This window comes from Apteryx rowi, unplaced genomic scaffold, assembly GCF_003343035.1.
Source record: "Apteryx rowi isolate R43461 unplaced genomic scaffold, aptRow1 scaffold_140, whole genome shotgun sequence".
Lineage (NCBI taxonomy): Eukaryota > Metazoa > Chordata > Aves > Apterygiformes > Apterygidae > Apteryx > Apteryx rowi.
In genome coordinates this window covers 673,019-686,168 of record NW_020447642.1, presented here as the reverse complement: position 1 = coordinate 686,168, position 13,150 = coordinate 673,019, and the positions used below count along the sequence as shown (strand labels likewise).

General features: G+C 41.2%; 1 protein-coding gene across 10 annotated transcripts in view; it reads left to right on the top strand.

Moving 5' to 3' along the window:
- Positions 1-13,150, top strand: part of GFM1 (G elongation factor mitochondrial 1) — a 36,380-nt gene that overhangs the window by 759 nt on the left and 22,471 nt on the right. For 8 of the 10 annotated variants that reach the window (XR_003252185.1, XR_003252184.1, XR_003252186.1 and 5 more), the window contains exons 2-14: positions 7-555; positions 718-870; positions 1,332-1,464; positions 1,684-1,888; positions 2,569-2,685; positions 3,272-3,422; positions 7,091-7,245; positions 8,616-8,700; positions 9,689-9,826; positions 10,531-10,632; positions 11,340-11,396; positions 11,924-12,061; positions 13,062-13,144. Coding sequence is in view for 2 of the 10 variants with exons in the window: in XM_026057801.1 (XP_025913586.1) it covers positions 502-555; positions 718-870; positions 1,332-1,464; positions 1,684-1,888; positions 2,569-2,685; positions 3,272-3,422; positions 7,091-7,245; positions 8,616-8,700; positions 9,689-9,826; positions 10,531-10,632; positions 11,340-11,396; positions 11,924-12,061; positions 13,062-13,144 (1,571 nt within the window). In the remaining 8 variants the exon portion in view is untranslated. The remainder of the gene's footprint in view (positions 1-6; positions 556-717; positions 871-1,331; positions 1,465-1,683; positions 1,889-2,568; positions 2,686-3,271; positions 3,423-7,090; positions 7,246-8,615; positions 8,701-9,688; positions 9,827-10,530; positions 10,633-11,339; positions 11,397-11,923; positions 12,062-13,061; positions 13,145-13,150) is intronic. The other 2 variants (XM_026057801.1, XM_026057803.1) reach the window with 2 other exon arrangements.

Genomic DNA, 13,150 nt, shown 5'->3' with positions numbered 1-13,150 from the left:
TTACAGAATGGCTTGTGCATTATTTACTGTGGGCCGCTGGGAAACGTTCTTACAGATGACATCAACCGCAAGGCAGTGAGGAAAAGTATGTGCCTCGGTTTCCAGAGGGAAAACATGTTTAGCATTAAAAAAAAAAAAAAAAAAAGGTTGGTGCAAGGAAATAGATGGGGGTGGGGATTCTCTTATTTAAGTGTAGTGGCTGGTGTATTTCTCTACTTTGAGTCGTTTTTAGTATGAAGGGTTGAAGAGTGGTTTCTAATCGTTCCTGTTATCATTTTATTTGTCCGCCTCTATCGCTGACTCCCCCGAGCCTCCCTCGCTGTCGCGACACCGCGTCCCGCGCAGCTCGAGCCCGCCGCTGCCGCATGGCGGATGGCGCCGTCCGTCACCGGGGCGGCACCTCTGCGTCCCGCCCTCCGCCGGCCCCGCATGCGCGGCGGCGCCCGGAAGCTCCGGAGAGCGGCGTGACCCGCGGGGAGCCGAGGGGCCGGAGCCGGCGCCATGCTGATGCTGCGGGCGGTGCGGGCCGGCGCGGCGCGGCGGCGCCATCACCAGGTAACGGCTGCGGAGGTGCCGCCGCCGCCGCCATTTCGTGAGGGGCGCGGCCGCGCGGCGGGAAGCCGGGCGGGGGGAGGGAGGGGGGGGGCTCTGCGCCGCTGCGTGATGGCGCTGCTTCAGCGACCGCTGGGTCACGGTCTCCCGTGTCGCCTCCCGCAGCTTCTGCGCAGCTGCCGCCGGCGGTGCGCGTCGAGCGTCCTTCCCAACGAGAGGATCCGCAACATCGGCATCTCCGCGCACATCGACTCCGGGAAGACCACGCTGACCGAGCGCGTCCTCTTCTACACCGGCCGCATCGCGCAGATGCACGAGGTGCCTTGGCCGCGCGCCCCGCGCCCTCCTTCCTTCAGCCCCCTCAAAACCAGCCTGTCTCACTGATTCCCGCTCTCGCTGGCGATCGCGTCATGACAGATAGACGTTTCTCTTCATACGGTCAAGGATGGCTGTGAGAAACTGAGACAGAACATAGAAACGTGATTTTTTTTTAGCTTCGGGTGTGCTATTTCATTAAATTCGCAGTGCAGCAGAATTTGCCACAGATTCTCAATAAGCTCTTCCAGGGATGACCCTCAGAAGAGCAAAGTACGTTAAAGTCGCAGGTGAAACTGCCAGAAATTCAGACTTGTTTATAGTTCAGGAATTGCACATGATCCCATCTTGCCTGTTTTCCGGTGTGAAAGCTGATGCTCACTGTGGAAAGCATCACTCCGGCTCATGTAAAATTCTCAGTAGACTCTCCTGGACTAATATACCTATGTTTTTTTTTTCCTAAGGTGAAAGGTAAAGATGGAGTTGGAGCCGTCATGGATTCTATGGAGCTGGAGCGACAGCGTGGGATCACGATTCAGTCTGCGGCAACGTACACCATGTGGAAGGACACCAACATCAACATCATCGACACGCCAGGTAGCGCCAGCTCTGAACACTTTGAGATTACTCTTCCTTCATGCATACGTGTAGCACCATCTTTGCGTTCATTAGTCACTTGAGTTGTGCTAACTTGACTCTTCTGTAGAGCTGAAGACAGATTCCATTGGATTTTGCTTTTTTTCTGTAGCTGCAAGAGTACAGTTGCTTATTACCTTTTATCATCTGTGAATAATGGGTCTTCTTCTTGTTGTTCAGGACATGTGGACTTCACAATTGAGGTGGAAAGATCTTTGAGAGTTCTTGATGGAGCTATTCTGGTCCTGTGTGCTGTTGGAGGAGTTCAGTGCCAGACAATCACTGTGAACAGGCAAATGAAACGCTACAGCGTGCCATTTTTAACGTTTATCAATAAACTGGACAGAATGGGCTCTAGTCCAAGCAGAGCAGTACAACAGTTGAGGTATTTATCACTTTGTGAAATAATTCTGAACTATTCGCATAGCACGTTGACGCTAAGAACACTGGAAAATGTTCTCTTGTGGAGTCTGTATTTGCAGCTTGGAGGATAATCTATGACTTGAGGTTAAGTCTTAGTCTAATCTATAACAATTCTCCATCTTCCCAAGAAAATGGGAGCAAAACAAATCTTAGTGTTAGCCCAGACTCACAGAATCTGAGAGTTGGGAGTTTGGTATTTATTATGATGATGGAACTATATTTGGAGTCAGTGTTATATAGCCTTTTAATTTTTCCTAGATACTGGTGGCAAACGTACTAACTGTGACTCACAGCAGGGAGATGACGCGAGGCTGGAGAGTTTCTAGTTCAGACACAAGAAGCGCTGCCTGCCCCTTGCCTGTTATTTTTCTGTGCATAATTTCACTTATGATATGCATGCATTTATGTGTATTGAGAGAGAAGCAACTCCCATAATCAAGTAACTGATCTAAAACCAGGAGATACATTAAAATGCAACCAGGCATTTTTCATCTGTGTTGGTAGATGCTGGCACTGTCAAAGGAGAAAAAGACTTCAACTGTAGTCATATATATTAGGAATGGGATGTTCTTTAAGCATCTGGAGCACATATATTTAATGACTGCCTTTCTTAAGATAATTTATATTTGTTCACTTTTTCAGGTCCAAGTTAAATCACAATGCAGCTTTTGTTCAGATTCCAATTGGACTGGAGGGAAACTTTAAAGGAATTATAGATCTTATTGAAGAAAGAGCTATATATTTTGATGGTGCACTTGGGTAAGTGTTGCAACTTGAATATTTCCTATGCTGAAGCTATTTGTATGGGTAATGCTGAAATATAGAAACCTGTAGTTCTTCAGAAATGAAGAAGCACACTATTTGGAAAATTAGGGATGTTGTTTGTGCTAGGGCTAAGGTATCACCTTTCAGCTCTCCAAGTTACAGCAAAATAATTCTGCAGGGTCAAGTTTAGTGCAGCTGGTACCTGCTGCATGAATTGCTTGCTAACTGCAGCAGTGTGAAGGCAGACACACTTGCTTCCCTGAGAAATAGGAGACTTGCTTCATAATTGGAGCCAATAATGTGTGTTTGACATGAGATTACCGGGATGAAGATAAGATGCAGGTGAGATTGATGAACAGGTTATCCTGCATCTTTGCAAACTCCTGCCATGAGTGGGAAGAAACCCTTCCCTGCTTAAGCATCAAAGATAACCAAGGTGATACTCTTACGTGATTTTTTTCGATATCCATGTCTGTCGTGCATTTTTCTTGATCAGCCTGGTCGTCACAATGATTAGTGATTCAAAGCTTGATTCATATGGTATTCCTTTAGAGTGGTTATATTATTTACATTTGTGTAGCCAGACTCTTCGATACGATGAAATTCCAGCTGAATTCAGAACTGAGGCTGCAGAAAGACGTTGGGAACTGATTGAATGTGTTGCTAACTCAGATGATCAACTTGGGGAGCTATTTTTGGAAGAAAAGATTCCTACAGCTGCTGATTTAAAGGTAACTTTATGGCAGTCCTTGTTTCTGTAGCAATGTGTTCTTTCTTCCCCTAGAAAATTTCTTGAAGAAATTTTGTATGCCTGAGTCCTCTTGTATGAGTGTCTCCTACTACAGGTTGATTCCCAGTTCACTCCCAGTGGAGGGCCCATTTAACCCTTGATTTTTGAGCTCTTTCTTCTATAAAAGCAATTTGTGCTAGTGGACTTTCAAAAAAAAAAAATGGGGGAGGGAACTAATTTGACTGAAGGCACTGAAGACCTTGGTCACTAGGTCTCTACGTAGATTTGCACTGGAAATTCTGAGCTTCTGTGCTCCTTGGAGACAAGCAAACATCTCCAAAGTACTTGCAGTGTCTTTTTTTTTTTTTTTCCTGTCATTCTGTTGCCTGTCTATGCTACAACTTGCTGGGTGTGACTTGCTTCAAGTCTTCTTTGTGCAGAAGAAATCTTGCCTTGTTTTGTATTTGCATTGATTACATCCACCTAAGGTGAAAGGCGCAGTACTCCAGAAGGGAATTGGAATGACTTTGGGGGGGGGGCGCGAATCCAGAAGAAATGAGTCCAGGTCAAAATACAAGTTTCAGGAAAAAAGAAAGTTACTTTTCTTGAAATTGATGCATGATTTATATTATGAAATACTTTGGGTATTGCATGGCAAAAGACATACCAACTTAAAGGGATGCTCATAGAAGTAATGAAGAACACTGTTCTCCCTACAGCAGGTGGCCACAGACTGAAAATTATTTGTTCTTGTGACAGTTTGATATCGCTGTTACTTCGAGTGCACATCCCCATTATAAAAGGTGATAGGGAGGCTTAGGAAACTCAGCTGCAGTTGTGCAGTCTTTCTGCAATTTCAGCTACTGTTTGCTCCAGGATGTGATCGGCTTACACTGTTTAATAGAGTCTTGAGAGCAGGCTAAGGCGACGTCCTTGTTTTAGACTGTTTTATGACAAATTTAGCAATCTGCTCATACCGCCTTCTCTAAGGACCTTAGTTGACTAATGATGCCTCTTGAATTACTATGGTATTAGCTTTAGTCTAGATAGATGTGCTCATACTAGGATAGCCAAGCTTTTAAAAGACAGCCTACACCATGTATGTACTCACTTTTACAGTGCCATAAGTGTGAGGTAATGTGAGGACACTAACCCTTACAGAAGAAGTGCTAAGCGAGCTTACATTTACCATACAGTAGATATATAAACTCAAGACAGTAACGTGCAGTTCTTGACACAGCAATTTGTTGGTCTGCATGTGTGTCTGAACAGCCAGTAGTGCGAGAAGCATATTGAGGTCTGTATGTTTTGCAGGCCAGATCTCAACTTGGTGGGTTTTTGCCCTTTTTAGCTGTGTGATGGCCATGTAGGTCCCCGTTAATGCATGCGTGGTGCAAATATTTGTGTGATGCCCCTCGCTGTGTTGCTCTTTGCCATCACTTCTTGCCACTGCCAAGAGAAGTTAGCTTAAGCAGTAATCTTCTAGTGCCTGCTGTTAATAGTTATTACCTAGGTGAAGATTGAACCTGCTGCAAGGGACCAGTTGCTAAATGTGATTTAAAACAAACAAACAAACAAAAAGTGATGTCCAGAAAGCCCGCTGCAGTGGGAGAAGCCTCGTGGGCAGACTGCTTTTTCTTGGAGAGCCGCTGTTGAAGCTAGAGCAGCTTCCGCTGTTGAAGCTAGAGCAGCTTGCCTTCGAGCAGTGGTGGTGCACAGAGTTGCACTGGGGCCTGGCGTCTGCCTGGCAGGGCGCTGGCCACCGCCTTTTGCTTTGCTTTGCTTGCAGCTGGGTGCTTCAGTTGGTAGCTGAGGAAGACAGCCGAGTTCAAACAGTGGGTCCCTTAAGGTTTATTTATTTATTTGAACCTTCATAGCCCCTAAACTTTGATCACTTTCAACTTTATAACATACGTTGCGTTTAGAGCTACCAAAAAAAAAAAAAAAGTTTGTTTTGGCCGTATGGGTGGTTTACTGGTGATTAATGTCTCTAGGACTATGGAGGAATCTGTATATCCCAACTTGGCTTGAGACATAAAAGCACGAGGCTTTTTTCAGAAGTATTAAGTAAACGTAGCTCTTATTTCGGTAATCAGGGGTTTAGTTATTTGGGATTTCCAGCAAGCAAATATTATTTTCTGAAGCATGAGCTGTTCATGTTGCAAAGCAGCCCTTCTCTAGTTGGTAAGGACAAAATAGCAGTTTTAGAGACCTGTAAGGATCTGTCTTCCACTTGGAGGAGGGAACAATGCAAATGGGAATATGCTGCATTTATGTAAGAGGTGAGAGATTCCAGCAGGAATTTATTTTCGATAGCTCCTGCTGGGAGGGAAATCTGTTACAAAAATGAATTTGTTTATTCAGCGTGCCTCTGCTTCCCACTTCTGAAAGCCAATTAATTATAGTTATAATGGCTATAGCATTGCAGATGCAGGTTAATTTGTATTAATATGTCCCTGAAGATGGATTTTCTTTCAGTGGCCAGCAGCCAAGTTTCCGCTGAAAATATCTTTTCATAGAAATGATGCTAGGTATCACTCCTGGAGGTCAGAGTCATAGCATATGATGTTCATTAAAGATCCACTGCTTAAACAAACACCTCATTTGCTACTTTCCAAAATGCTGTACTCAAGGAACTGATATGCCCCAGCTGCTCAGTGGGGCACTCAGTAACAATAATCTTTATACGAAAATAAAATTACTTTTTTTTTTTCCTGAGGTAATTGTTGATAAGGATCAATTGCAGCCATGTTGCTTCATTTGAAAACAACTTGGCAAAACAGAAACCCAGGCATTAGCACAGCAGTATGTTCCACGTGCACCGGAGTGCAGGAAAGACACAGGCTAGCTGAGCAGAAATGCTGCTCTAGGAAGTTTTTTCTTTGCATTACTTTTGCAGTCATTAAATCAACAAATTCAAGGAAACAGTTATTCATTTATTTTTAAGTTTGAGAATAAGAGATCCTTTTCTAATTTCTTCCTATAAATCAGTTTGCTTTTTCGAAGTTTATTCTTTGTCGACAATTTTTGGCTTAGATATTCTGAATTGCTGTCTCTTACCTATAAAGGTCGCTTAGCCTTCTGTCTTCAGATACTCTAAATAACTCCCAGGTCAGATGGTGTGATTAACTACCTCAATCTGTTATGGGAAATTCAGTTTTTTAGCTTACCAAAGAAGACAGCAGCTGCTTTCATTTGGAGTGACGGCCTTTGTAAGTGTGGGCAGATAGCATCCTCTAGTGGCAGGGAGAGGTGAGACCAAGGTAGGGAGCCTAGGTTCAGTAACTGATCTTTTGGGGGGCAAGCAATTAGCTTCTGTCCACCTTTCTAAATCTTTAATGAAGACGGCTGTGATTGCTGTTTTGGAGGCTTTTGGCCCCCAGCCGTGTTTTGCAATGTTGTATGATGCTTGGGTGAAAGGTGCTGAATAAGCATGAGGTTACTGTGCAGTTAATTATCTTACTGTGTTTACTAGGATGTCTTGGGAGGATTCCTGAGACAGTCAGTGTAACTTCAGCAGGTCTGCAGGAGACTGTGTGCAGGCAGCTACTTTACTCCAGGAGTGAAGATAACCAGTAAAGATAGAGAGAGGCATCTGTAATGCTGTGTCGTTGCATCAGAGTCCTGAAGTTGTTGCAGAAGGAGAGTAATGCATTGATACTTTTCTAGCTTGCAATCAGAAGAGCAACACTGAAAAAGTCCTTTACTCCTGTACTTGTGGGAAGTGCTTTGAAGAACAAAGGAGTACAACCATTGCTGGATGCTGTCTTAGATTATCTGCCAAATCCTTCGGAAGTTGAGAACTATGCTATGCTTAACCAGGCGTAAGTATACTCACGAGCACGTGGAGTGGTTTTGGAATCAGGTTTCAAAGCAGTGTAACATGTAGCAGGAAACATTACTACCAAAATACATGATCATTTACATTAAACAATACGATCATAGTTTTTGCACAACATTCTAAAAATTATAAGAGCTCATCTCATTTGAGGGGTACTGTTTATACCTGTACTTCTAACACTTGTTGAATGTTAAGTTTGAAAAATTGTTTTCTGATGAGCTGATTGTTTATAAATTAATGGTAACTCCTTAAAGCCATGCCTACATTAGAGCAGAAAGCACATCTAAAAATGTTTTAACTGATGTTTTATTCATCTGAACGTGTTTGTTAACGTAGATGTGCCTTCACAGTTAAGAAACATGAAACCCAACTTCATTTTCTCTTCCCTGTACTGCATCCAGACTGCAATCTTGCAACCTTTGTTAGAGTTACTACAAAGATGTGGTTGCAAAGCAGCATTTAGCGCAACAGCCAGCTGCACCCATTGTCTTTCACGTGCCTTCTTGTATGTCTGCTGGTACTGACAAGTCGACTTTGCAGCTTGGAAGCTGCAATTCAAATTATATAATGTGCTTACCTTTTGTGTTTCTGTGGATAATCTCCTTGCTGGCATTTACTAAAACCGTCCTGTCTTGCATGTGCAAGAATAGAACAACACAGGCACAATACTTCTTGCTCCACAGAAGACATGTTGTGGAACTTGATGCTTTTCTTTGAAGTCTTTATACAGAGCAGAAACGCCTTCAATTAAATGACCTTCACAGTACTTGTAAGGTGCAGTCCTGTTACTTCCATTCTTTATATCAGTTATATCTTGGAAGTCTAAACAGGTCACTGAAGTTTACAGTTATTCTCTGAGCTATGATTAGTACTTTGGGAGTCTTTGGGCTTCAGTCACAAGTCTGGCCCATAAGTGTGTGTCTGTCTAAGGATGGTACTTGTGTTAAGTATCAGTGCAAAATCCTACCCCTGTAGGCATCACTGGTGTTTGCCATTGGCAATAAATGGTCCAGAACTTAAGAATTTTTTCACTCTAAAACTAGATTTGCTCATAAAGTGTGGCTGAATGTATGATTAATTGCTGAATGTACAATTAATTGCTTTTGTGGCAAAATATAACTGGATAAGGTGAGGGAGTAGTGATAGATGTCATAGTTTGGAGCTCCTTTTGGGGATCTGCTGCAGTTTGAGATCTTTGCTAAATGTATGAGAGCCACATATGTGAGCATCTTGTAACTCTGTATTATAAACTTCTGTGGAACTGAAGGGGGACCTTCCAGGACTGAGCTTGTGTTTGGAAGCTGCCGGTGTTTGCTTCATAACATTAACTCCCTCTCTGACCCTTTTTCTAAGGGATTCTGAGGACAAAACCAAGTTCCTATTGAACTCTGCTCGAGACAATTCCCAACCTTTTATAGGCCTTGCTTTTAAACTGGAGGTAAGCTGTTACGTTTTTCTCTTTCTAATGCAGCAGAAACAGTAGAGAAGCAGAGCATTTCCTGGGAGAATTGTTAGTGTGTGTAAGCCTTACTCGCACTGAGCGAGTACAGCCTACTATTAGTAGGCTGCCATTGAGCCCCAGGAAATGCCTTTATGCAGTGATGGTTGTTAGTTTTGGGGGGAAAGCACCCTCGAGTTCCCATTTCAAAGCTTGGTGTTTAAATGTGTCTGTGCATGTGATGGCATTATTTGGTCACAGTATATATGGTACAGCTAAGCTAACAGTTTCTAGAGAATATAGGCCCAGGGCCTTAAGTGACTGAATGACTTCAATTCCTGTGCTACCAGAGTCTGACCTCTGCTGAGAGACTTCAAGTTGTATTCACCTTGTGTTAACCCTGAAGGAGAATAAAACCGTATCCAGATTCATTATTTGTGATGTATCAAATGTATCAAACATTGCAAATCTGTAAGTTTTAAAATGGATTACGTGCCTCAAATACTTCAGGTTTTTCTTAGCTAAAACCTGAAAGTTTTGAAGGTTTTGTTGACTTATCTCAAATGATTTCAGAGGAAGATCTTGTTTCAGCTTGAAGGTGAAAATGATGGAATGTGAGAGAGACGAAGAGGAAAAAATATGACGTTTTAACCAAACAGGCTGCTTGTTACCTAGAGAGTAGCAGTTTGGATTTTCGTATAGAAAGCGGCCAGCCAAATTGCTAGTTACTGTATGCTTTGTCATGAAGGTTTAGGACTAGTAAAATCGGCAATGTAAAAATTTGCAAGGAGATGCCAGGTTTCCATCCCAGAGTAAAGCGAAAGCTGAGACTACATTAAAAAAAAGTTTCATTTACATGTCTAGTGTGTAAATTCAAAGCAGAGTCATTGAGTCTGTCAGTGCAGAGCATGCTTAGAATAATGGTGGTCTTGATTGCCAGAAGGATTATACCTGACTTTTAATGCATTTTTATTAATTTTCATTTCAGGCTGGCCGTTTTGGGCAGTTAACTTATATTCGGATTTATCAGGGGATGCTGAAGAAATCTGATTATATCTATAACACTAGGACTGGGAAGAGAGTGCGTGTGCAAAGACTTGTTCGTATGCATTCGGACAACATGGAGGTGAGTGTGAGAAGTAGAATCCAGGCAAACTAATCACCTTTTGAGTCAATGTTACTTGAAAAGTGAGAAGCTAGTTCATTATCTCTGAACAATGTGATTACATGGCAAATTTTTGCTATTGATGTTAATTCATGTTTGTCTGTAGCATTTAATAGAGCTCTGTAATAATACACTGAAGGCGATTTCAGTTTATTTCCACTTCAGTGGAAGAGTCTTTGCTTAAGAAGCATTATAAAATGACTTTGAGGTGATAGCCTAAGCAAGCCAGCTGTGGTATTATCCCCGCATATTCCTTATTTGTAGGAAAAGGGAAATAGGACTGGCAAAATATACAACAAAATTTTCTTCCATGTGATTTTTGAATACAATTCTTAAACTAAAAAATTGATTTGTAAAATGCTGCAAGCATTACCCTGTTTATAATTCCTTAACTCTATAGCTGGGGCAGGACTGCCTGAAAATTAGTATGTTGCTTGCTTCACGTCCCTACACTAGGATAAATTACTATCTAAACTGAGGTCTCCTTTTTGTGCATTTGTTTTGAAGAAATAGATAGAAAGTTTGCAGAACACTTTGTCAAAGCTGGAATTTTCAAAGGAGTTTAACTTTGGGCTTTTAAGCACAGTGTTTATATCTTTGCTGTATCTTTGTAATATACTAATGTCTTTCACTGATATCTAAATAGTGAACCTTTTCTTCTTAAGGATGTAAATGAAGCTTATGCAGGAGACATATGTGCATTGTTTGGGATTGATTGTGCTAGCGGGGATACTTTCACTGATAAAACTAGTACTGACATTTCCATGGTAAGTACGCTTCTTAATCTGTGTGCTTCATCAAGCGTTGAAATTTCCAGGATTCTGTTCTTAAATGTTTTTAATCTTTTGTTCAGTTTAAGTACTTTTTTGATGTGTATACAACTGCAAATAATTGTGATTGTTTGTTATATTTCAAGGAGCCTGAACATGTAGATGTATGGTGTGTGCAAGAGACAGACACTCATTTACCGCACTTGGCATCAAATACATTACTTCAATTTTAGCAAACTGTTGTGAAACAAACATTTCTGGGGTGTCAGGACCATTGTTTCCTCCTTTTCTGTCAATCTGTGGCTGAATACTGAGAGGATGCTGTTATCCCGAAAGTATTGCGATATGTATTTGTACACATATGCAGATATATCTATTCTATTTATATGTACATTTACAAAATCAGACATTAGACTATGGAAGCAGTGTCTAGTGTGAAATCCCAGCGGAGATCAACTTGCATCCAAGAAATAGTATTAATATGTTGTGGTTGGCATTACAACTAGTATTCGGTAATAGCCTAGTAATCCTGAGGAGAATTACATATTTTTGTTACAGTACGGTATTAGACACAAGCTAGATAAGTAGAGCAGTTGTGCCTGTTTGGAACCCAGGGTTCTTGTGATCAGACTTTTCTGGAGAAATTACATCACCAGATGTAGTACAACCTGATTCCATGATCTCTTCCTTTATAACCATTACAGGAATCAATTCACATCCCTGATCCTGTCATTTCAGTAGCTATCAAGCCTTCCAACAAGGTAGGAGCCTATGAATTAACCTTTTTCTGAGTTGCCTTTTGCTGCTGCTTTTATCACTTTGTGCAGTTTAGCAGACAAATACTGATTCATATAGGCTAAAATGAGCAGTGTTTTAAAATATTCTATCTGAACTGCTTAAGAACATATCATTCAGATAATATATCAATATGTTAGATGGTATCACTTAACCATAGGGAAGCTGTATGTCTCTGATTTAAGTAAACGTGGACTTGAAATAGCTAATTCAAACTAAAAGATATTTACTTCTGCCTTCCATAAGAAAAGTAGAGATAAGCTAAACTCAGGGGACTTTCCTGTTCCATCAAGCTTGCAGACAGCCAGGCTAACTTTATCAGCATCCAGGAGCTGGAAGAATAAATGCAGTTATAAATCTTTGGCTGTGCTTCAGAAAATAACCTCATGAGGGTAGAAGTGCTAAGCAGTTGGAAGGAAAACTTAAGGCCTTTTCTGTTTTGCGACTTTCAGATGCTGAATTAATGTTTTTTTGCATGTGTAATTGTTTTTAGAATGACTTTGATAAATTTTCGAAAGGCCTGAACCGCTTTACAAGAGAAGATCCCACCTTTAGAGTCCATTTTGATGATGAGAGCAAAGAGACCATTGTTTCTGGAATGGGAGAACTGCACTTGGAAATCTATGCTCAGGTAATTTTGAAAGCAGACTCCATGGACTGTGCTCTTGAATAGTTTCCCAACCAAGAGTTCTCCTTCCTTTCTGCCTGAGATGTGGCATTGCTGCGCCAAAATCTATTTGCAGATGGGCTAATTGAGGCCAGGCTGTAGGCCTGATTTTGTAGTTGGGCCCCTGAGCTCACATTAGGCTTACCGGATTGTTTGGAGATACAACTCCACTTGATGTAATGGTAAATCAAGGTTATCATATGGCAGCTATTTTGAGGCCTTTCTAACAGAAGGCACTGTGACATTAATGTGAACAATACTAGCTGCTTGGGGAAGTGTTTAACTTCTTAGTCAGCTCTTGAAGATTCTTTCTCCCTAGTGGTTCTTTTCTGAAGGCTTGTAATCTATTTAAATAAACCTTCAGTCTGGAATATTTTTACTTTTTGGTACAAAACCAATGGTGCAAATCCAATTTTGTACAAAAAAAGTTGTATTAATTATTGCATTTTGCTTTAGCAGCCTTTGCTTATAGTGACTTTTAATATTAACCATTTTCCTATAGGAGAGAGAGAAATTCTATTTCTATACTTTTATATGTATGTAATTCCATAATAAGAGATGATGCATGCAGTAGGATTAGTTACTTACAATGATCTGTTTACTTCTTTCAAGCTAATATTGATTTTTTTAATTCAGCCTAACAGAGTAGATGTATCTGGAATGTTGACAGAATGAAGAAAAGATGTTTTTTGTCTTTGAAAACTTAAACTTGAATGCAGTAGTTATGCTGTTGCCTTGTTCTATATCTAAAGATATTGCCCCTAAACAAGGATGACAGTAGAATGACAGTGAATAATTCATAACATCTGTTTTCCCCCCCCCCAAAAAAAAACAAAAACCAAAAAACCCAGACCAAAAAAAATGGTTAAACCCGATCAAGCTTCTCACTTTAAAATTATCTGTGATAAAAAATGCTGCCAATGTATAGGAACAGTTCTGAATTTCATTCTGCTTTTTTCTGCAGCGAATGGAAAGAGAATATGGTTGTCCTTGCACCATGGGAAAGCCGAAAGTCGCCTTTAGAGAGAACATCTCTGCACCTGTGCAGTAAGT